Source organism: Perissodus microlepis, chromosome 4 (genome assembly GCF_051167445.1).
Source record: "Perissodus microlepis isolate ML-2025 ecotype Zambia chromosome 4, ASM5116744v1, whole genome shotgun sequence".
Classification (NCBI taxonomy): Eukaryota; Metazoa; Chordata; class Actinopteri; order Cichliformes; family Cichlidae; genus Perissodus; species Perissodus microlepis.
In genome coordinates this window covers 1,335,001-1,357,572 of record NC_140464.1, presented here as the reverse complement: position 1 = coordinate 1,357,572, position 22,572 = coordinate 1,335,001, and the positions used below count along the sequence as shown (strand labels likewise).

General features: G+C 45.2%; 2 protein-coding genes across 6 annotated transcripts in view; one reads left to right on the top strand and one right to left on the bottom strand.

Annotated features, from left to right (window-relative positions):
* Positions 1–2,883: 2,883 nt before the first annotated feature.
* LOC146387938 (GTPase IMAP family member 9-like) lies at positions 2,884–4,624 on the top strand. The gene has a single exon (XM_084924749.1). It carries the CDS (start codon positions 3,175–3,177, stop codon positions 3,937–3,939), a length of 765 nt encoding a protein of 254 aa, XP_084780875.1. The 5' UTR covers positions 2,884–3,174; the 3' UTR covers positions 3,940–4,624.
* Positions 4,625–6,279: 1,655 nt separating this feature from the next.
* Positions 6,280–22,572, bottom strand: part of LOC146387937 (uncharacterized) — a 20,482-nt gene continuing 4,189 nt past the window's right edge. The window contains exons 2-5 of one of the 5 annotated variants that reach the window (XR_014800008.1): positions 16,587–17,217; positions 15,138–15,237; positions 10,607–13,343; positions 9,384–9,811 (exon numbers count right to left, since the gene is read on the bottom strand). Coding sequence is in view for 3 of the 5 variants with exons in the window: in XM_084924967.1 (XP_084781093.1) it covers positions 6,855–6,957; positions 15,138–15,237; positions 16,587–17,217 (834 nt within the window). In the remaining 2 variants the exon portion in view is untranslated. Of the gene's footprint in view, positions 6,958–9,383; positions 9,812–10,606; positions 13,344–15,137; positions 15,238–16,586; positions 17,218–22,572 lie in introns of those variants that run through there. The other 4 variants (XR_014800009.1, XM_084924968.1, XM_084924967.1 and 1 more) reach the window with 4 other exon arrangements.

Genomic DNA, 22,572 nt, shown 5'->3' with positions numbered 1-22,572 from the left:
TTTGGGACAGATGGCGGAAACAGTATTTGTCAACGCTACAGTGTCGAACAAAGTGGACATCTGACCGGCCAAACCTTAAGCAAGGAAGCGTGGTGCTTCTTAAGGACAGTCAGTGCAGTAGGAACGAATGGCCCTTCGGTATTTTCGTTGATGTGTATCCCAGTAAAGATGGAAGGGTGCGCAAAGTGCAAGTAATGGTCATCATGAAAGAGGAACCAAAGCTTTACGTCCGACCTGTGAATGAGATGATCTTGCTCATTCCTCCGGATGACTGAAATGTGTTTGACCTTGTCATATTAGTAGGTGAAACCCGCTGGGTTTCAGACGGGGATTGTTCTGTCACCATGTAACTGTGTTCTGTTTAAATAGATTTTCCCTGAGAAAGTTGCTCTTTAGTGCCTCCTTCTGGCACGTGCGCAAATCTGTCTCTGTTCTATGATGTCATCAGAAAGTGCATGCTATTGTTTGGGGGAAAGACTTCTCCTGTTCTCTGCTGTAGTAACAATTGTCTCCCTTAAGATGGTCTTTGAGGGCATTGTTGGTATGTAATTCTGTTCCATCCTTACTAATGAACAAAATCTACTTGAAGAAATGCGATTGCAGTGTTTGCTTAATAGAAATGTTTGTAAAGAGAGGATTCGCTAAAGCTTTTGGCTAAACAAGTCATTTGTAGTGTTATTGTGTATTTGTCCTTGTCTTTGATTTCTAAGAGCATTTCATGTTGTTTTCTCAGTTTTACCCTACTTCAACTGGCATAAGTAAAGGGAGTGAAGTCAAACCCTCTTGTCTGCGTGGTCATTTTGAAGAGGAGTTTAGTCTGAATGTCGACTCTAGCAAGGCGTTAGAGGCAGAGGACATTACAGTATGTGTTCAGGCTACACTTCTGGTTATTATCCACGTTTCCAAATTAAGAAGACACCTAACAGTCACACAATATTATCTAATTAAATTTAGTTGTAAAGATTATAGTTAGTTATAGAGTGAAAAAGACAGAGTGTGGCTGCACAGTGATTATATGTAAGACTGCTTTCTTCCATTTGCGCAACATCTCTAAAATTAGAAATATCCTGTCTCAGAGTGACGCTGAAAAACTAGTTCATGCATTTATTACTTCCAGGCTGGACGACTGTAATTCATTATTATCAGGATGTCCAAAAAACTCACTGAAAAGCCTTCAGCTAATCCAAAATGCTGCAGCAAGAGTCCTGACAGGGACTAGAAGGAGAGAGCATATTTCTCCTGTTTTGGCTTCCCTTCATTGGCTTCCTGTTAAGTCCAGAATTGAATTCAAAATCCTGCTCCTCACATACAAGGTCTTAAATAATCAGGCCCCATCTTATCTTAATGACCTTGTAGTACCATATCACCCTATTAGAGCACTTCGCTCTCGCTTTTCAGGCCTACTTGTTGTTCCTAGAGTATTTAAAAGTAGAATGGGAGGCAGAGCCTTCAGTTTTCAGGCCCCTCTTCTGTGGAACCAGCTTCCAGTTTGGATTCGGGAGACAGACACTATCTCTACTTTTAAGATTAGGCTTAAAACTTTCCTTTTTGCTAAAGCATATAGTTAGGGCTGGACCAGGTGACCCTGAATCCTCCCTTAGTTATGCTGCAATAGACGTAGGCTGCCGGGGGATTCCCATGATGCATTGAGTTTTTCCTTTCCAGTCACCTTTCTCACTCACTATGTATTAATAGACCTCTCTGCATTGAATCATATCTGTTATTAACCTCTGTCTCTCTTCCACAGCATGTCTTTTATCCTGTCTTCCTTCTCTCACCCCAACCGGTCGCAGCAGATGGCCCCGCCCCTCCCTGAGCCTGGTTCTGCCGGAGGTTTCTTCCTGTTAAAAGGGAGTTTTTCCTTCCCACTGTCGCCAAAGTGCTTGCTGATAGGGGGTCATATGATTGTTGGGTTTTTCTCTGTATCTATGAAGCGCCTTGAGGCGACTTTTGTTGTGATTTGGCGCTATATAAATAAAATTGAATTGAATTGAATTGAATTATTGTTTTAGTAATACATGAAAAAAGAAGCCTGGTAATTCATTACTCATAATTTTTGTTCTATCTATACAGAATAATATGTATAATTTTATTTCATGACAATGTGAAATAAGTGAGAGTTACTACTATAAGTAAGAGTTAATATGTTTATATACATATCCATATATCCACTTATCTCTCAGTCTGCTCCTCAGTCCCGGATCTGAAAAACAGACCAAAGATATTAGAAGGTACATTTGAGATTAAAGAGGTTGTTCTTCCAAAACATGAGATGGCACGAGAGAGAACAACGTAACCAATGTAAACAGAACAATTATGAAAATCCATAAAATAAGTGAGTAAATCAGAGCTGATCTGTAACTGAACATGTTTACATCTGTGTAGAAATGATTTTGGTCAGTTTTATGCCACTTACTGTGATATGCACATGAAAATAAATAGAAACTTTTTTATTTGCTTCCACTAAAGCTTTATCCAATGAAAGATCTGCTTAATTCACAAAGCTTTCCACATTTTTTCATGTTGCAGCGTTTTGATTTTTCGTCTTTAAATTCTCGTACAACACCTCATAATGACAAAGTGACAAAAGTTTGTTTGAAATCATGTGTTTGATTGTCTTCACCTGCGTCCAATCACTCTATAAGACAATGAACACACAAGCATGAGCATCAGACTACCACACATCAGCTGCTGATGGTGCGTAACTGTGGATTATCTCCTTCGTATATGGATGCTCCAGTGTCTCCTCTGCTAAAGGAGGTAACAAAGGAAGCACTGAGGGACCTTTCTTTAGTATTCATCCTACCAGCTGTGATTATGGCTGCCGCATAGACACGTTCAGGTCACGTCGGTCAATTCAGAGCCTTCTCTTAATGTTTGTCTGATCCCTCGTCTTGCACTCTGTGGTTTCCCACTCTGAATTTTTGGGAATCTTGTTTTGTGTCTCTGCTGAAAGGATTTTGTGTTTCCTTGTTAATAAATGCTGATTGTTCATTCCTCCTGCCTTCATGTTTTATATTTCCTTCCTCGCAGCTGCTTTATGATTTATGTCAGTGCTGTAAGAGATCGTGACTGGGACAGTTCTCACATACTAATATTCTTCCAACAGATGACCTGAGGATCGTGCTGTTTGGGAAGACCTCGGTTGGTAAAAGTACTCTAGGAAACATCATCATGGGGAACACAGAGACTTTCACCTCAAAGGATTCGTCCAAAGATCGCACACAGAAATCCCACAGCACTGTGGAAGGTCAAAAAGTGGTTGTTGTTGATACTCCAGGTCTGTTTAAACCTGGAAAACATGAAGATGAGCTGGTGAACGAGATCAAGCGATCCATTGATCTTGCCAGTCCTGGTCCTCATGTGTTCCTGCTGGTGCTGAGGTTCGATATAATCACTTCTGAAGAATTAGAGGTACTGGAGGTTTTTGTGCGCACCTTTGGCAGACGTGCATTGGCCTACACAACAGTGGTGTTCACCGATATAAATGGAAATAAAGAGTATGAAGCTAACATAAAAGTGGGCATGAAAAAGAATGAGCACCTCAGGAAACTCATTGAGCAGTGCCAGTGGAGATATTTTGCTTTTAACATTGAAGACAAAAGTCCTGCTCAGGTCACCGAGCTGCTGAAGAAGATAACACCGATGGGAAAAGATTACTTCTACACTCCTGACATGCTCCAAGAGGCTGGAAAACCGGACGAGCAGGACGAAAAACCAAAAACAGCAGAAACAACAGGCAGGCGTGCGCTTCTGGAAAGGACTGGATTGGTGGGAATCATTTTGGGATCTGTGGGGGGATATTTACTTGGAGGTGGTGAGCTGACGTCTACATCGGGAGCTTTACTGGGAGCTTTAGGGGGTTCAGTACTGTCGATGGGAACAACAGCTTTAGCAATGAAGGCCAAAATGCTCACCGAGAAATGCTGCAAAAAGTGAGTTTTTAATTGATATAGCTTTTTGTAAAATGTTTCAAAAACAGATTAAAACCTTTAAAAATGAAAGAAATGGCCACGATGGCTCGTTACTGTGACGATTTGACCTGGGCTGTATTTTCATCTAATACCAGTTTGTACCACATGATGCAGCAGTGAGTCGGTGTAATGTTCATGCAACCAGGTCTTTTTCTTTTTTTACCTTTTCATATTGTAAGGGATATTTGTGCTTTAAGCAACATGACTAGATGTTACAATCCTTGATCATGCATTGCTTCAAATGTAGAAAGTCTTGAGCAATGGCTGTTATCATCGTTTTGTGCCTCAACCTCACAAGATGTTTCTGTCTTTTATCACAAGCTAAGGGACATCTGTACAGTTTGTATTCTGGTTGCTGATTGGTTGAGCTCTCTAAACTCTTTAAAAACATCTAACTTTCAGTGGTTTGCAGAGTAGTTTACAGTAAAATAATCACCAGTGAATTAGCAGGTGTTGGTGGAGGGGAGAGCCACAAGATTACTGGGTACCTCCGGATACTTTACTGGAAAACAAACTTGAAACAGAACATCATCCTCCAGAATTGCTCTTTAAAAAAGAAAAATCATAGAAGCCAAACATCTGTTAGTGTCAGCTTTCAAATTTGCACATTGAATTTATTATCTCCATGTTTTGCTGTTTGAAGATGCTGTTCTGGGAGCTTGTGATTGCTCTTTTTGTAGCATTTAAATCACTTTAAAAACTGTGTAAAGTAATAAAAATCTAAATAATATAATGCTTTGTTTCTGTTATGTTATATTTTTTCATTTATTACCTGAAGCAGTGCTTTGATATTGAGATTGTAGTGTTACTATGGTGGAGCACCTGATCACAGACCTCTCCACACTTAAGTGTTCAGTGTCGCTGTGGATGCTGTCCCCTCTGACGTCAGCTTTCCTGTCTGTTCTACTGTCTGGTGTTGGTGGGTTGCTGTGCAGACTGCAGCAGCTACAAGCAGGAGAGGAGGGGAAAATATTTAAGCTCCACAAAAAGTGATATGGGTGTATAATAAGTGAAATAAGTTAAAGCTTGTACAACATGTTCAGCGCCACCTTGTGTCAGTACAGAATGTGACAGCAACCGGTTGGTTGTTTGCTGTTAATAGACTTACTATGCATGTAAGCTAGCTGGTGACAGAACTGCTAACTCAGTGGAAAACATGGAAACTAACATTAGAGTAGAGCAGACTAAGGAGGTCTCTTTTTGTGCTGCAATGATAAGTTTCATGTTAAGAAACCAAGGAGCCAGTGCCCACTTCCACTGTCAGTCCCTTTAGCAGTAAGTGGTTCTTCGATGTTTGGCGGTGCTGGAACAGGTATATCCTCCTGTTAGCCGTGATGTTCGGGTTTGCAGAGAACTGTATAAATGAGGACTGCGTGCAGGAGAGCCTGTTTCAGTTCGACAACCCCGTGGTTCACTCGACCGACATTTTCCTTGTCGGGTTAACTTTAACACTTATTTCCTAAATCCAGCTTCACAGACCATTTTACAGAGCAGAGATCCATGCTGAGAATTTTCCTTTCTACATGTCGTGGTTCATGTCCACTTTAAAATGTCCAAAGGGTTGGATTTGGTCCTTCAATTTGAGATTTTTATATCAAACTCTTACTTGACAGCTTAAAAATACTCGAATCAAACGAATCACAAAAATATCTTTGTGTTTTTTTCACCTCTATCATGGAGAGTCTCAGGTATTTAACCTGCTGTGGGGACGTCACCTTGGGCTGCGTCCTAGCCTAGCCTAGACGTAGCCTTAGATGCTGGGGAATCAAAGGCAGACGGCTCTGCTGAAAAATGAAGTAAAGGAGGGTGAGAGGAAAAAGCAGAGAGCTCGAACAGGAAGCACAGCGTGTTTCTGCTCACAGTCTCAGAGGTGAAGCCCTGAAGCTGTGTGGTTTAGTGAAATGCTGCCCTCTGCTGCTCACAGGGGGAAACACAGCCTGCAGCTGCAAACAAACAAGCCTCTGCTGCTGAGCCTGTTGTTCTGCAGTTTCACCATTAACCACTAGGTGGCACTGATGTTTCTCTCTGTGAGTTGATCCAGCTGCCCCGACATGAACTCAAGTCTCCTTTTCCAGATCAGTTTCCACACAGTGGGAAAAGGCCGTGGAGTGAAGGAAAGGTGTGAAGGAGAGACTTAAAAGGACTTAGGAAAGGAGAAGCAGACTGCTTTTACGCTGGACTCCTTAATCATGTCTGCACTGCTGAAACTACACTGTCTACAGGATGGACTACAAAAGCCGGCCTTACATCATCCCAGCGTGTTCTGTCGTTTCCTGCGGGGAAATATAACACTTCACTCAACTGCGAGAATTCAGACAGCTTTATTGTGACTGCAGATACTCCGGGGTCAGTGCAGAAAAACAGCGACAGAAGAAGAAGCAGCCAGACCTGAGTAGGAGGCCAATCACAGCTCGGGGGACACTTGGGGACATTTTTATTATTATTATTATGAAAACTAATTAAAAATACTATAAATAAAAAATGAACGGTGGAGGGAAAAAAAGTTGTTTTCATGACAATCTTCATGCAAAAATGTTCCATTAATATTATTTTAAAATAACAATATTTGCAGCAAATATTTGAAAAATGTTTGTTAATGAGCACTGAAATGGTTTTTTGAGGGGAAACGTCACGAGGACGCTGCCGCACTCACGTGTCTGCCATGAATATGAATCTGAAGCCTGCCAGCTTCCATTAGCGCGTTCTTCAAACTGCTACTAAAATTTAGCCTAGCATTACTTTGGCAGGAAGTGATGTCCCTAGAGTCTGACAGATGGCGAGCTGCAGTCTGGAGACATGATGCTGGTGATGGTGGTCATGGTGATGGCGGTCATGGTGATAGACTTCCTGAGTGGACAGATCGATGGCGTCTCTCGTGTTTCAGAGGGAGTAAAGCTTCAGCTGCTCCTCTATGTCGGCCTCCGTCACCTCCTGGTTCGCCTTCAGCAGCTGGAAGATGGCCGCCAGCTGCTCCTGTTGCACCCTGGGATGTCAACACACACACACACACACACACACACACACACGGTTAACAGTTTAGCCTCCAGGATCGTTTTTATTGTTGATCCTCGCTCAGGTGTTTTCAGATAGTGGGTTTGGATGTTCACTGAATGATTTCAATATGAATGAACCAGATTATTGCAAACAGCTAACAGTCTCACCATCTGCTAATGTGTTGATATGAGCCTTACATAGCTGCCTGCAGCTAGCAACCACGTAGCACATCATTAGACAGTACTGCGCTGAAGTCTTCAGCCAACGAGCTTGACAATGAATGTTTGGTGTGAGCACCTTCATCCTTCAGCTCTCTGAGGATCTCTTCTCCAGGCTTCTTGAAGGACGTTCAGAGCTCTTCTTTGGATGTTTCTGCCTCAGGATGTCCCTACCAATGTTCCCTCTAATTGTTCATGTGTCTGAGCGAACACACAAACTCCCTGAGCAGACACTTGGACCACAGTGAGCAACAGCAGACGTGTGCACCGTGGTCACGCCAGCATCGAATCCATGCATGGTTTATTAAAATAATCAAATTACAGCATTTACATTTATGTTAGACGACTTTTAATTAACTGCTTTAGCCCACTTACAATGAAAATGCAAAAAAATCTTGTTCATGACCTGTAGCATGTCAACACTATTGGAAGTAAAAATAACTTGAACTCCAATTTTGAAAACACAACTTTCTTTCTTTTCTTTTCTTTTATAAAGCTCTGACTTGTATTATGAGTCTGTGGTCTGGGAGAGAGTCTGTAACGCTGTCTGCAAAATACAGTAAATAATGACCAATGTTGGGCAGTTAATTATATAGTTACTTCTTCAAAAAAGTAACTGAGTTTTGCAAACAACAAAGTTTTTTGCAGCTGTTTACCTAAAAACACAGTCAAGGCGTTTTCAAATAAACATTTCAAACTATTTACAGAACAATCAGCTGTTCTGCATCAAATCTGATGCCACACAAATTATTTGTGCCACTCCAAAAATAATTTCTGTCCACTATGAGATGAAGGAGAACAACAGCCTGATACCTGCAGGCCTGACAGCAGCAGATGTATCACTGCTGTAACACCTGTAACACTCAGCAGTCGCCTCATTGTTCTGACACACAACAAAACCATTGACTACACTTAGTTAGCAGAGCGATGCTACTGTGAACCGAGGAGCTATTGTCTTGATGTGAGCTTCTACTCTGGGTTTTTTCTTCCAGTTCAGAGCAGAAATGTTTTTGTTGTGTTTTTCTTCACAATTTTAATTATAAGCTAGATATATTTCTACTAATGAAATTAGTTTGCTAACAGCAACAGGGATGAGTCAGTGAGTCAGTTGGGCTTGTGAATCATGATTCATGAGTCAGTAAAGTGATTCTCGAGTATTGAACGATTCGTTCATGATTCGCGCATCACTACACGCCGCTTTGCTCGCTAAAACAGCGGTGTCGGCACATAAGGACGCTGTCATAGCTGCGTATATACGAATGTGAATCGCATCATTGGCTGGACTGTGGGATAAGGCGGCATCGTTCTAATCCCATACGGGAGCAGCCAGTCACTGACTAACACTGCAAAACAGAGTTGTTAAAGTTTTAATTTTAATTTCAATTCAGGTTAGATTTTTTCTGTGTGCAGAGACCGTGCAGCAGTGCACAACTGCGCACGCGCGCAGCTTAGAGGGAACGTTGGTCCCCGCACTGCTTCAGGAATGCTGAGCTCCAGCTCTGGGGAGGCCCATCCATGACTGATAGTGCTCCACTGTGCGCTGACATGCTTTCACTGCGCTGGCAGTGTGTATGGGATCATCGTCAGGCTGAAAAATGAGGCTGCCAATCAGAATCTTTCAGATGTTACTGCATGTGGATCAAAATATGATTTTCTTCATTAATCAGCAGTTTTAACTCCAACACACATCCAGCTAAATGAAACAGTCCAAAGACTCTGGCACTGCAAACGTCTCTGAAAGTGTTTCCACTGATGATTCCCAGCAGTGGCTGTAAGCTGACATTATTTCGTCTGCCCCTCCTCTGTGTTAGGTCTTGAGGCTGAGATAAAACAGGAGCATTTCAGTCATCTGCATCTTGATATTTTGAAACCAGACTCGTCACTCATCACTTTTGATCCTAAATTCTCAGTGAGAGAGAGCGAGGAACAAAAGCCAGCTCCTCCAGATCTCTGAGACCATCAACCCGACAGGCTCAGAGATCAGCAGGCTCACCTCCTGACCTCTTACAGCCAGAGGAGGTCTTAATGCAGGTTTGCCATATTTGGAGGGACTTTCATTTTTTGTGTCGTCTGTGGTTACACTTTTAGTTTTTCATGTTGCCTCTAAACAACCACCTGATGGTGCTGTTGTCTCTGTCAGCTCCACCTAAACTTTGAAGCAAAAACAGGAAACGGGAAAGAATAAACAAACATCAAGAATGGGCAAAAGTATTTTTAATAATCCAGAATTTACAAAACAAAGATCAGAAAGAATCAACAACATGTTTCACGCTTTTATTTCATGGTTAACATTTAAAATCACAACTGAACACTGAAGCCAGCAGGAACGTTTTATTGCAGCTTGTCGTCGAATTTTCTTTTTTCATTTGAAACCAGCAGTGAGAACCAGGTTATACTGAGGTTAACTTCATTAACATTCACTCACATAATTAATTTGTTTGCTCCAGAAAAGCTGGACACGAAAAGCAGACGGTAAAGAAACTCCTGAAGGCACTTTGGTGTGAAGACGTTTGCTTTTCACAAGCAGCTCAAACCTCAAAACTCAACAACAAGAGAAGAAAACAGGCAGGACTTCCTGCAGGGTCTGATCTCATCTCTTCAGAGCCCCTCATCCTCACAGATCAGCTGTAAGAACACAAAGAAAACACAAGTTTGAGATCACAACTACAGGAAAACTTGTAAAAATGACTCAAACTATCTGAAAATCTAAACCCGGTGACGCTAACACGCACCACAGGGTTAGCGCAGTTTAACGTGACGTTGTTCTGGAGTCACCTCAGCTCTGAGAGATGCTAACGCCAACATTGACTCTACTCGAATATTCAGGTTTATAGATGCTGAAGTTTTTTGGGCAGAGAAGTAAACGGTGCTGCACCGAAAACCTCCTGGAGGTTGCTTTGGTGCCTGTAGTTTTGAATAGAAGTCGCCGACTTGCAGCGAGTCGTCAACGACTCACTGAGCTGTTGTGACAGAGCTCGCCTTCAGAGTAAAAGCTGCATGAAATGTGTTGGCTACAGCGATAAGGCACAACTTTTACTTTGAAAGCAAATGTTCTGTTTCCAGTCTGTGGTTGGTGTTTGCAGTCTGATCCAGTGCGAACCACAGGAGACTGCAGAGGTCTGCTACCAGAACATAAAACACACACAGGTTTTAGGTGCAGCACTTTGGGGCTGATGTAACCTAGGCAACAGTCACCCTCCAGTCGGGGACAACACACGTTTCCTTGACTGCAGGTTGCTGAGCGGTCACTGGGAAGCCTGAGCTAACAGTTCAGTGGAAAGTCCTTCACGAGCGACTCCAGCTGTTCGAGGCGACCAGAGTCAGAGGTCAGTTAGGTTAACTAGTTCGACTCATGGAAAACGTTGCCTAACATGGTTAACAACGGCTCTCCTGACAGGTGAAGCAAAGGGCGGCACTCACCGTTAGCTGAGCGGTAGCAGGCAGCATGCAGGGTTAGCAGGCGAGCAGCACAGCTGGACAGAAGCTGACAGATGTGACGAGACCAGAGCGAAGACAGAAATAAACGAGCAGAGGCGAGCGCTCGATGAGCAGCCGGTCCACAGCGACGCTTCACCTGCACAGGTGAGACAGCAGCTGCTGCCTCAGGCTACAGCGACAAAGCAAAGTTCTCACAAGTGTTTCTCCAGCTACAGAACACCACCCGGGAATTATTTATTCACCTGGATCAAAATACAGAAAATTCAACAGGAAAAAATGTTGATGACAGTCGTCCAGTTCCCACACCTCTAACCCACAGGTCAAAATAAAGATGGCCACAGTGCTGCACATTCACCACGACTGAAGCAATGAAACGACCGCGCTTCATCCCCATAAATCCCCACAGGGTCGCGACAGGAAGGACATCGAACATGTGGAGCTTTAGGTGGAAAAATAGAAAAAGTAAAGCTTGTATTATATTTTAACAGCACCTGAACATGCGTCACTAACACGTTTAGAAACGCTCTCTGCTTTAGCAGCCCCTCGTCACGGTCGGCGTGGAATAAAATACTCCATATGACAGGGGTGGGGAACTCCACAGTCTCCTGGTCCAGGCTGACTTTGACTGTGTGACAGCTGATTATATTAATATGATGTATTATTATGGTTCTTTTAAATGTGTGGTGTGTTTGACCAGAGGAGGGCGCTGGTGAGCTCCACGCTGCGCGCAGTGGAAAAGTCCAAAAAAGAAACTGAGCTCGGACGCAGGCGGAGGACTCGCCATCAAACACGAAGGTCCTCGCTGCTCGTTTTCTCCATAACAGCAACCGTTAATTATGGGCCACGGTTTCCTGTGCTTTGGATAAAGCGCTGAACTGTTTGGCTTAAATGATTCACCCTCTATTTTTATGGATGTGTTTAAGCGCCTCCAGGACCCCGTCTGAATCATTGTAACCCTGCTCTGACGCTGCACAGTTTCTGCAGGAGGCTGATATGAAGTCTGGCAGCCCGCTGCTAGAATCACAGCAGCAGTGATATCAAAGTCCACACCCAGAAATTAAACTGCTCCGGACGAGGCAGCAGCCGTGACGGGCGTCTGCTCTCAGGCCTTTTCTCAAAGTTTGCAGCTCCACTCGTCTGTGAGGCAGATGAACAGTAAAATCGAGTTACTGTGGCCTCTGCAACCAAGTGTTCCAGTAGTTTATGCAGGTCAGGAAAATGTGTGTGTGAAAGCTGGAGACTGAATCAGAGATGACCGGATACTTGCAGGACAAAGAGACGGGATGGCAGGAAATATGAAACAGGAATAAAAACCAAATCGAATGATTGTAATGATTCGCAGTCACACCTCTGCCTCCATAAACAGGCAGTAGCCCTGAAGTAACGGAGATAATGAAAGCTGTGTGTCTGAGGTCAGCGGCTGGTAAAGAAGGCAGCGCACAGCAGGACCGAATCACATGAAGGGGAGTCTGAGGACGTGTCCACGCTGTGACTGCAGCATCAAGCCTGATCTTAAAATCTGGATTCTTCACACGACTCAAAGAGTTCCCATCACACTTCTGTGAAAATGCTCCCAGAGCTCGTCCAACCCTGGAGCCTGGGAAACTCACGTCAGTCCCAGCGTGGTCACGTGACCCCGGCGCTCTTCTCTTTTAGATTAAAAGCTCGTGAAGCCTCTCAACACTGAGCGCGCTCCTGCTGCAGCTGGAGGTGGAGCGTCTCCTTTATCCCCACAGAGAACATGTGACCCACATCGGCCGCCTTTTGTCCCTGCTGGGTCACACTCAGTTGGTACACTGGTGCATGCTGGGAGGTTAAAGGGGCGGGGCTGAGCTTCCTGTTAACAGACGGTGAAGGACAATAATGATAAGAGGATAAGCAGCCGCTGTCTGGAGCGGCGGGCTGGGTGTAAACACAGACCATGTGACCAACAGCAGAGGAATGAGCGTGAAACAGGGAGGAGCATCGGCCGCAGGGATAGACCAATCAATAATCAGTCATCAGCACCTCGTGCAGAATATCTCACTGCAGAGACAGGAAACGATTAAAAGTTGGGACACGCCCACTCGTGGGCAGAAAACACAAAAACATGTTCTAAATGTCAGCAGGGACCCAACCAGCAGCTGGACCCGAACGTCCACAGGAGACACAAACACAGACCCTCCCCACGGAGGAGACTCCACGGTCACAGTGAAAGAAATAACATAATGGCGGTACACGCACGGCTTTAATATTCCTTTAGTAACATTTTGTTTTCTTTCGATGTTGCAGCTGAAGCGAATCACACGACTGCTTCTGTGGTTCCATGAACGTGATTCTCAGAGTTTATTTTTATCGTCATTTTGCAGATTGAATCAAATAATCAAATCATTGCAGTTATTACAGACGTTCTTTAATTATGTTCCTCCAGCACATTTAATTCCTTTGATCAACATCAAACCTGCAGCTGCTGTCGGCTCTGCAGGAGAGACGTTAATCAGTTTATAGCTTCTTATTGGACGCTTTGATCTAACTGGCTGCATTTGTCCCACCGGCTTGCAGCTCTGTTTCTCACTGTGATTGTCGGCGTCAGTCTATCTGTGCTGCAGCGTTAGGGGTGATTAAGGACGGGCAGGGCTGAGGGTTCAGGGAGGGGATATTCTCCTTACCAGCTCCTTCCTAGCACACTGAGTCTGCTGAGGCTGATTACAGAGAGGTAAAATCAGACGTGAGCTCTATCCTGGAAAGATAAAGGTGGAGGCTGTCAGACACGTCACTCATACAATCCAGAAAAACGTGCAAATTCTCCAGAAAAAAAAGGTTGGTGCATGCTGGGATATTCCAGGAGGGAAGGATATAAAAAGAAGCTTAAATGAAAAGTTTTATGTCACTTAAAAAAAAGCCTGATGATCACGATTCTGTGTGTAACTGAACACGGCTATCAGACACATGCACGCGGTGTCATAACCAAATTATAAGTGAGAGCAGCACATCACAGGTGTCACATGATGATGATCCTCCCAGTATGCACAACATGTATTCTGATGAATAAGGACGCAACAGTCCCAGTACAGGACGCATCAGGCTGCTGCAGCAGGACTGAGACCAATCAGGGATGAACTTTGACCCAAACCTGTGCAAAACAAAATGCTCCCACACAAACTGCAGCGCTGGCTGTATCTGTCTTTGACACACGCCCATCTCTCTGCATGCAGACACCTCATGCACTAACGTAGATCCATCACATGATGCATGACAGCTGATTACAAAAGGACAGAAAAATGACTGTTTGTGGTCAGTTAGCATCTTTTGTGCAAACCTCTGTGTCCCACAGTGAGGAGCGACCTTCAGTCTGGAGGGACTCGCCCTTTCTCGAGTTTCTCCTGACTCAGAAGGTTTTGGCCTCCAGGTGTTTGACACCCTGCCTCAGGGAGGACGAGGCTGGGGTCAGACTGAACACAAAGGTAAGGTCACCGCGCAGCTGGAAGCAAACATTCAGAGTTTAACAGATGCTCGAGGATTCTGCACAGGCTTCTCTCAGCAAACTGAGAACAGAGAGACCTCCCCTGCTCCAGGAACACAGTGCAGCAGCAGCACCAAACCACACAAAGCTCCAGTGTCCAATCAGAGCGCTGCAGACGTGCACTCCCCACACCGACAAGAGCAGAAAATAAAAACGGTGAAATCTGCCAGACTTTCATCCGCAGGCTGCTTCTCTACTTAACTGTGATTCAACAAAGAAGAAACGGGAACTCCGTCCAGCTGCAGGCTCACAGACGGGCACAGACAGCATGTAGCAGCAGATTACATAACACTGCGTTCAGACAGCGTCAGCCTCAGGACGTGTAGAAGAGACACGAACGGAGGAGACAGAAGCTGCTCTGGATGTACGAACCAGAGCGCTCTCTCACTCCGGCGAGGACGGACCGAGTCCTCGGCAAAAGTCTCGATTTGAATAATTAGCTGCCTCAGTTAAAATTCTGCTGGGATGGAAACACAGGAGTGTGTGAAGAGCCTCAAGAGGCAGAGCTGCTCCCAGCACAGCACAGGTACGACAAAGGTGTACCTGAGGTGGTGCAAAGGGAGGCCATGGTTCTGGTTCCACACCGAGCCCAGTCTACACGAAGCAGCCGTTTACTGTCGGTGGGTTAAAGTCTCCACCTTTCCTGCTTCTCCCACTCATGGCGTCACGCCCTTCCCTGTTCCCGCCCACTTTTAACCAATCAGCATTCGACTGACACACAGCATTGTCCACACTGAGCCACGTGCTGGTAGAGACAGCTCTCTAACCACATCCATACAATAGCTGGTTAATTAAAACCTGATGAGTTCAAATGAAACCACAGCTGTTTTTTGTTTCCTGAGCTCTTCCATCAAATCTTCCACGCCGAGCGTCAGAAAGTTTTAAGGAGCCAATCAGCTTTGGCTGCTCTGTGCAGCCGACCCGTCCGTGCAGGATAGAACAGCGTGATCACGGCACACAGCACCAAGGTCAGTGTTAGCATGCAGTGAAACTATCAGCCAGGAAACCAACCTCTGCTCCTCCTCCATGTCCTCCTGGGTCATCAGCACTGCCATCTTACTCTGTTTCATTCCCGGGGTGAAGCTCAGCACATCAGCAGCTGCAGCCACATCTGGAACAGCAGAGGGAGCGCAGACATGTTAGCATCTGGCTGATGTCAGCTCTAACTCATCAGCTCATACTGACCTGAAGCACATTTTACAAGATTTTTCTTTTTTTTATTCTTTATTAAAAAAATGTACTTCAGCTCAGGCATTCATTTGCTGAGTCACTAACAACTAAAGTGCATCTCTGTTTTCTTTCTTGAAGTAACGAGAGCGGCAGGACTCACAGTTTTGGTGAAAAGTTCTTACTGTAGATTTAAAAGAGCTTAGAAGCAAAGTCCAAGCGGTCACATCACTGCAGTCTGTGGTTTATCATTTCTGCCACTGTATTTGTGCAGCAATAACCTCAGAGCACACAAACGCACCTGTCGCTCCAGCTGCTGTGTGACAGCTTGGAGGTCATATGGCGAGCCGTCAGCCTGCACGCCAAGAGCTTTGCTGCCTGTTCAAGATTAAGTATCATCCTCCTGCAGCAGATGGCTGCTTCACCTCTACGCACGCCGGCTGATACAGTAACCACGCTCTGGCTCAGCCAGCGTCGACAGCCGGCCGCACAGAGCACGGTTACGCATCATGCATGAACCTGGATACTGATCCAGACTTGCAGGTCACAGTGATCACAGGGAGTAGCCGGATTTCCTCCTTGCTGATTCATTAACAGCAAATCAGCTGTTCTTAAATATATTCCTCTAGGTCACACGTTGTATTTCAGTAAGCCCAGCATCTGTGTACACTCCTAATGTTTCCTGGAAGTGACTTATCTGTGACGCGCAGCTGCTGGCCTCAGTTTTCTGCTCAAAGATTGTCTTCAGTGTAAACAAAGCTGACACATAAATCCAGAGCACGTATGTGGGAGCTTCAGTGTTCACAGCGGGTTCAAACTTTCAGCACGTTTAGTCTGTTTTAGCAGCATATATACTGAACCAATGTCACTGTCACATACATGTTACACCACATGTCACTGTTCAAAGCAAATGTTTTTGAGGTGTTGGCATTGAGACGTTCAGGAGCCTTGAGCCAACGGTTGTCGTGATTTGGCGCTAAATAAATAAAGTCAAATTGAGGAACCATCATTCTTCACTAAAGAAATCAGTTCACAGGCTGTGCTGAATTATTTAACACGTTTTTTTTTTAACAGGTTTGGCTTTTCAAATTTATGTTCAACAGAAGAGGCCCCAGGATAGAGCCTTGGGGTGCTCCTAATATTTAATTACTGGAAACTTAGACACTAGGCAGTCCTTGGCCAAGAAATAAAACCAGTTTTGGACTCATGTGGTCCACCGAGGTCAACTAAGACCAAAACCTCTCTGAACAGAGACAGAAGAGTAGAAATGCACAGTCCAGCTAGCAGACTTACCATCATCCAGGATGGTCTCTGGTTCTGGTTCCTGCTTGTGCGATGGTTCTGTCAGACCTTCATTGGGTCCGGGCATCTGCTCAAGCAGTTCTTCAGGTTCAGTCGCGGGCTTCTGGGCTGCCACTTCAGACACGAGCACAGGTTCTGGATCGGTAACAGGTTCTGGGACAGTTTTGGGTTCAGATACGAGTTCAGGGGACCTGTCTGGTTCTGATAAGGGCTCTGCTACAGGTTTGGACTCTGGGGTAGGTTCTGCAGCTTGTTCTGGGCCTGATACCAAGCCTGGTATGGGTTCAGACACTGCTGCTGCTTCTTGTGCTTCATCTGGTTCGAGAACAGGTTCTGGGCCTGACACAGCTTCAGAGACAAGTTCTGATACTGTGACTGATTCTGGAACAGACTTTGGCTCTTTTGTTGGTTCAGGGACTGCTTCTGGTGCTGGTGGTTGCTCTGCTCTTGTCTCTGGCACTTTTATTGGTTCTGCCACAGGTTCTGGTGCTCTGACTGCTTCTGTGACCTCTGGATCGTCTGCTGCTTCCGGCTCAGCTTCTGATATCTTCGCTGGTTCTGGGACATGTTGTGGTTCTGGGACATGTTGTGGTTCTGGGACATGTTGTGGTTCTGGGATAGCCTGAAAAGAGAAAGATTATGAAAACAGTTCACAGCAGTGGACGTCACAGTTGAACGAGCAGCTCGCCGACTGTCAAAACTGAGATAAACCTGCTGAAGTCTGGAATCTGCTTTGGGAAAGTTTATGAATGTCGTCATTCTGTAATTCAAAGTAATTTTTCCTTTTGAGAAAACTAAACAGATTTCACGAAGGCTGGTTTTTGATAACTTTAAAGACCTTTATTACAAAATGTTTTTTTAGGATTAGAGACTGTTATTACACAGTAAGAGCACAGTTAACCCGTCAATGTGCAAATATTGTCTTGCTTGTTCAAATCTCACTGCCGCTGGTTTTTGCTGACTCGGGGAACCGAACCCAGATGCTTTGAATCTGGGCCGCACAGGAAAACCAAACAACCGCCATGAAAAGAAAATTTCATGAAGCAGAGAAATGTAATATCAGCCAGACTTGAAGGAAGACTTATATTTCAGCAATGAAAAATACCTGGACACATGTGGACTCCCTGTAATGACCTCTGCACAGACCAACTCATCTGGAGGTCATTACTGTCACTTGCAGCACCTCCACAGCAACACTGGGACAAATAAAACCCTCCTTGGCTAACCTGTCCCTTCCTTGACACCCAGCAGCTCATCCATACAGCTATATACAGTGTATGTACTATATATACCCAGGTATATATCTAGCGGCTGACCTCCCTATTTGGCTGTACTGTTGCACCTGTCTGTCTCTTTGAAGTGCTGAGGTTGCACACATCGACATCCAAGCAGCAGATCTGGTTTCTGCCTCAGCCTCTCTGCTTTACCACCATCCAAACTTTCCTCCTGTCCTCGTCTTTAGGAGGCGCTTGTGGCCTTAAAGAAACCAAACACTTGGAAGGCTTTATGGAGACCAAGGAACTTTGAACTCTATTAAACTGAGATCTGTGACTGCGTACAGTGAGCTCATTGCCGAGTTCTAGAAAGAAGTCCAAGATGATATGAGCTTTGAGACCTGGAGCTGGCCTGAGGTCATACAGGGATGGGCATGGCCAGCAGCAACACTCAGGCAGTGTAAACCATACTAAGCTGGTACTGAAACCTCCCCACACCATCACACGAGCAGCGGCCGGAGCACAGGCAGGATGGATCCATGCTATCATGTTTATTCCAAACTGACCATCTGAACGTGACTCATCAGACCAGCAAACATCTTCCTCTGTTGGTGTGTGAACTGAACCCTCAGTTTCCTGCTCGCACTGACGGGAGTGACACTGTTGTGTGGTCTTCTGCTGCTTCAAGGTTCAGAGATGCTCTTCTACATACCTTGAATGTAATGAGTACCTATTTGAGTTTCAGTCTGTGAAGGTTCTCAGTCATCCAGGTCTAGAACATCTAGAACTGAAGAAGCTTCTCGGATGAGAGGTGAAACGTCTTCAAGCAACCTAAAGAAGTCCAGACGCTTTTCTTTCCAAGCTCCTTAGACTATTTGAGTTTCCGTTTCCTTCCTATCAGTCTGTCCATTCTCCTCTGACCTCAAAGCTTTTCCACAGAGAGGTATGATAAGGTACATCAAGTTTATAGGATGTTAAATCAAAATGACAAAGTAGTAAATCAAAGATTAGAAAGTGAACGATGCCATTTCTCCAGCAAACGTCAGTCAGACAGTGATGTGTCACAGTCTGACTGTTGTAATGAGGCGGACCATAACAGCCCCTGAACTAGGACGTTTGGATCATATGAACAAAAATGTGATACGTCTTCTAAGAAATGGCCATATTTATGAGTATTAACCGATCTTGAGCCCAGAGAAATGGAGGCAGAAATCTTTTTTTGAAAAACTAATAAAGGCCCGCTCTGCTCCATCAGTCTCGCCCTGACCCGGAGAGACCCCACAGTCTGCTGCTGGTCTCACCACCGAGACAGCTGGTGCACGCTTGTCTTAATCCCACAGCAGTCCTCCATCACAGCCTCACACTGGCATGGCATCTGTTTAGCCGGAAACACGGGTCTCTTCCTCTGAATTCCTGAGCTCTGAAACACTGAAATACCCACGGTGCTAAATGGAGCTCATTAAATCGCTCTGTGAGTCAGCAGAATGATGAGGACGGGCCCTGTTCGGACTCCGGGCCTAAACCGGAAAACAGTTTGTTAAAGGAGTCGTGATGAGGTCATTGTGTGCAGCGGCGTCCTTTCATGCAACAAACATCAACTTCCTAATTTGGAGAATGTATCTACCAGGCAGCACGAAAGTTAATGTGTGACCAATTTACCATCAGCACATAAACCGTCAAACTCAGATTACACGACTGACACTCTATCGACAGATTATTTTTGATATGAATATGCAGTGAAGGAATGAGACGTTTGCTACGGGAGATTTTCTGCTTTCTGTTCGTAGCCCGACTTCAAACGAGCGATTGCATTCATTCAGTCAGAACAGATTATGACACCAAATTAGGATTGTGAGCTCTTTAATTGGGACTATGTTCTAAACTCATTAACAGTCATTATAAGATATGATTGCAAGAACTTAGAACGTACAAAGGCTGAAGCTGGGATTCTGGAAAACAAGCTCTTCCACTGTGGATTAGGCTCAGTCACCGCCGCCTTCACCACCTCTGAGAACACGTCCTGCTAAGCATATCTGTAACATTACACTGAGTGCTGTGCTCCTAAAAGCCATTTCAGCTCCATAACAGGCGCAGAGGAAGCATCAGCTCAGCTGGCATGTGGGGAATTCACTGAGCTACCTGAGCAAACCGGACAGATCACTCAGACGTCGGACACACGATGCAAACGTTTCAACTGCCAAGCTTTGCTTTGCTTCTTTTCTTAAAATGTTTCTTACACCTGCAAATTACAAACAAGCCTTCAGGTTTTCTTTGAACCACATGCAGCAGCTCTGACAGCAGACGAGGAGCTCGGTGAGACAGGGAGGAGGTCGGGGTGGATGGATGGGTCAGCTGATTACGTCAAGCTGTCAGGTAATGTTACAGTGGAGCCACAGCAGGTAAATGTTAATGAGAGCTTATTGATGTTGTTTGAAGGCAGCTGGACGCTGTGAACACAGCTCTGCTCTTCTGTTATATGAGATTATAAAGTTTACAATGAAAAAGAAAAACGTAATTAATCAGAATAAAATCAATCCACCAGCTGGGGCCACGTGGATGTTACAGACTGCAGGTGATTTGGTCTCATCTGACATAAGAATTCTTGCTCCACTGATTATGGAGACGGTTGCTTGGCTACAGTTATCATTTGCAGGTCTTCCCATAAATGTCATCCCAGTATGATTCAGCTGAGGGCAGCGTGCCGAGGCGAGCGCTCCAGCCTCTGTGTGAACAGACTCTTTGTTATCCTCCTGCTCGCTGCCCTATCTCCACTTCAGCTGCTGACTCCACCTCCATTTACGACGGAGACGCTTCCACCGTGTCCTCTCGCACAGATCATCTTACTTCATCTCATACAAACCAACATCTGTGAGACAGAAACATTTAGATTCAGAGTGCGAGGCCAATCGCTGAGACCAGCCCTTTCACATCCTCTGTTTCAGGCTCTGGTGGTGCTATAAAGAGCAAACTCCTCCCCAGCGCCAGCAGCTACAACCAATAAACACCAGGAAGTTCTCTCAGAGGCCGGGTGGGGATAGGGTGTGGTTGCGGCGGTGGTGGTGAGGGTGACGGTGCCAAGCTCAGTGTAATCACCACATTGTTTTGTCCCGGATTTGATGCCCAGCCAGCAGCTCTGTGGAGCAGAGGAGTACTGAGCCAGAGCCGAGCAGGCCTCAGAGGGAGGAGGAGGAGAGGCAGGAACGGCGCCAGGCCGGGGGAAATACCAGCAGAGGTATGTCAGGCTGGAGAGAACGGCTCACAGCTTCCACGACTCGCTGCTGCTCAGTTTGATAAAACCCAAAGAAGACGAGAGTCCCACGTGTTTGATTTCATGTATAGTTGTTCCTGAAACACCAAACGTTGTGACTGTTTCCTCCAGGAGTTCATGCACATCCTGTTAAAACCTCGGCTCTTTTTATCTTAATGACCTTGTAGTACCATATCACCCTATTAGAGCACTTCGCTCTCGCTCTGCAGGCCTACTTGTTGTTCCTAGAGTATTTAAAAGTAGAATGGGAGGCAGAGCCTTCAGTTTTCAGGCCCCTCTTCTGTGGAACCAGCTTCCAGTTTGGATTCAGGAGACAGACACTATCTCTACTTTTAAGATTAGGCTTCAAACTTTCCTTTTTGCTAAAGCATATAGTTAGGGCTGGACCAGGTGACCCTGAATCCTCCCTTAGTTATGCTGCAATAGACGTAGGCTGCCGGGGGATTCCCATGATGCACTGGGTGTTTCGTCTTCACTCACTATGTGTTAACAGACCTCTCTGCATTGAATCATATCTGTTATTAACCTCTGTCTCTCTTCCACAGCATGTCTTTTATCCTGTCTTCCTTCTCTCACCCCAACCAATCACAGCAGATGGCCCCGCCCCTCCCTGAGCCTGGTTGGAGGTTTCTTCCTGTTAAAAGGGAGTTTTTCCTTCCCACTGTCACCAAAGTGCTTGCTCATAGGGGGTCATATGATTGTTGGGTTTTTCTCTGTATGTAGGGTCTACTTTACTTTGCGACTGTTGTTGTGAAATAAAATTGAGTTTTCACTATCAGCAGGTCAGTTTTTCTAGGAGCGAGCGGCATATCTGGCCGAGAGCGTGGAGTCATGAACCATCACCTGGCTATCGAGCTGCGTGCAGACTGAATGACAGGTGTTCACTCAGCAGAACCGGAGCTCAGACTTAATGAGCAGCGACTCGTTTGAAGCCTCAGGACGTTAGAAGAACTGCAGCTTTGGCTCCAGCTCGTGTTTTAATGAGAAATCTGCTGCTGTTCTCATCACAAACTGATGTTTACAATGACAGTAAGAAGAAAGTCGGGGATTCTGGCAGCAGATAAAAATCTGTTTCTGTTGTTGTTGAACTTTAACTCCTGAGTCTGCTAATAAATCTGAAGCTTCTCCAAACATGCTCAGCTGTTTTCATGCGTCTCAGCCTGATTTCTCCTTCTTGTTCAGCCGGCGTGACTCTGTGACATGTTTGTGCTTAGCATGTTGGACTAATCCTTCTGTTAACGTTACTCCACCTCCATCCAGACTGCAGCCTAGATAAGGCAAACACAGAGAGTGCAGCGCGTTGTGCCCAGATTAATGCAATAAAGAGTTTTTTATTGAGCTGATGTGCTCGGGCTGGAAAAAGTGCTGCTTCTCGTTTAACGCGTGGAAACAGAAGAAACATCTTTAGCTCAAAGTCAGCAGTGAAAGTTGTTTCTTCAGAGCTGGTTAACATTTCCTCTCCTTCCTCATTCTTTGACAGTGTGTCGCTCGTGGC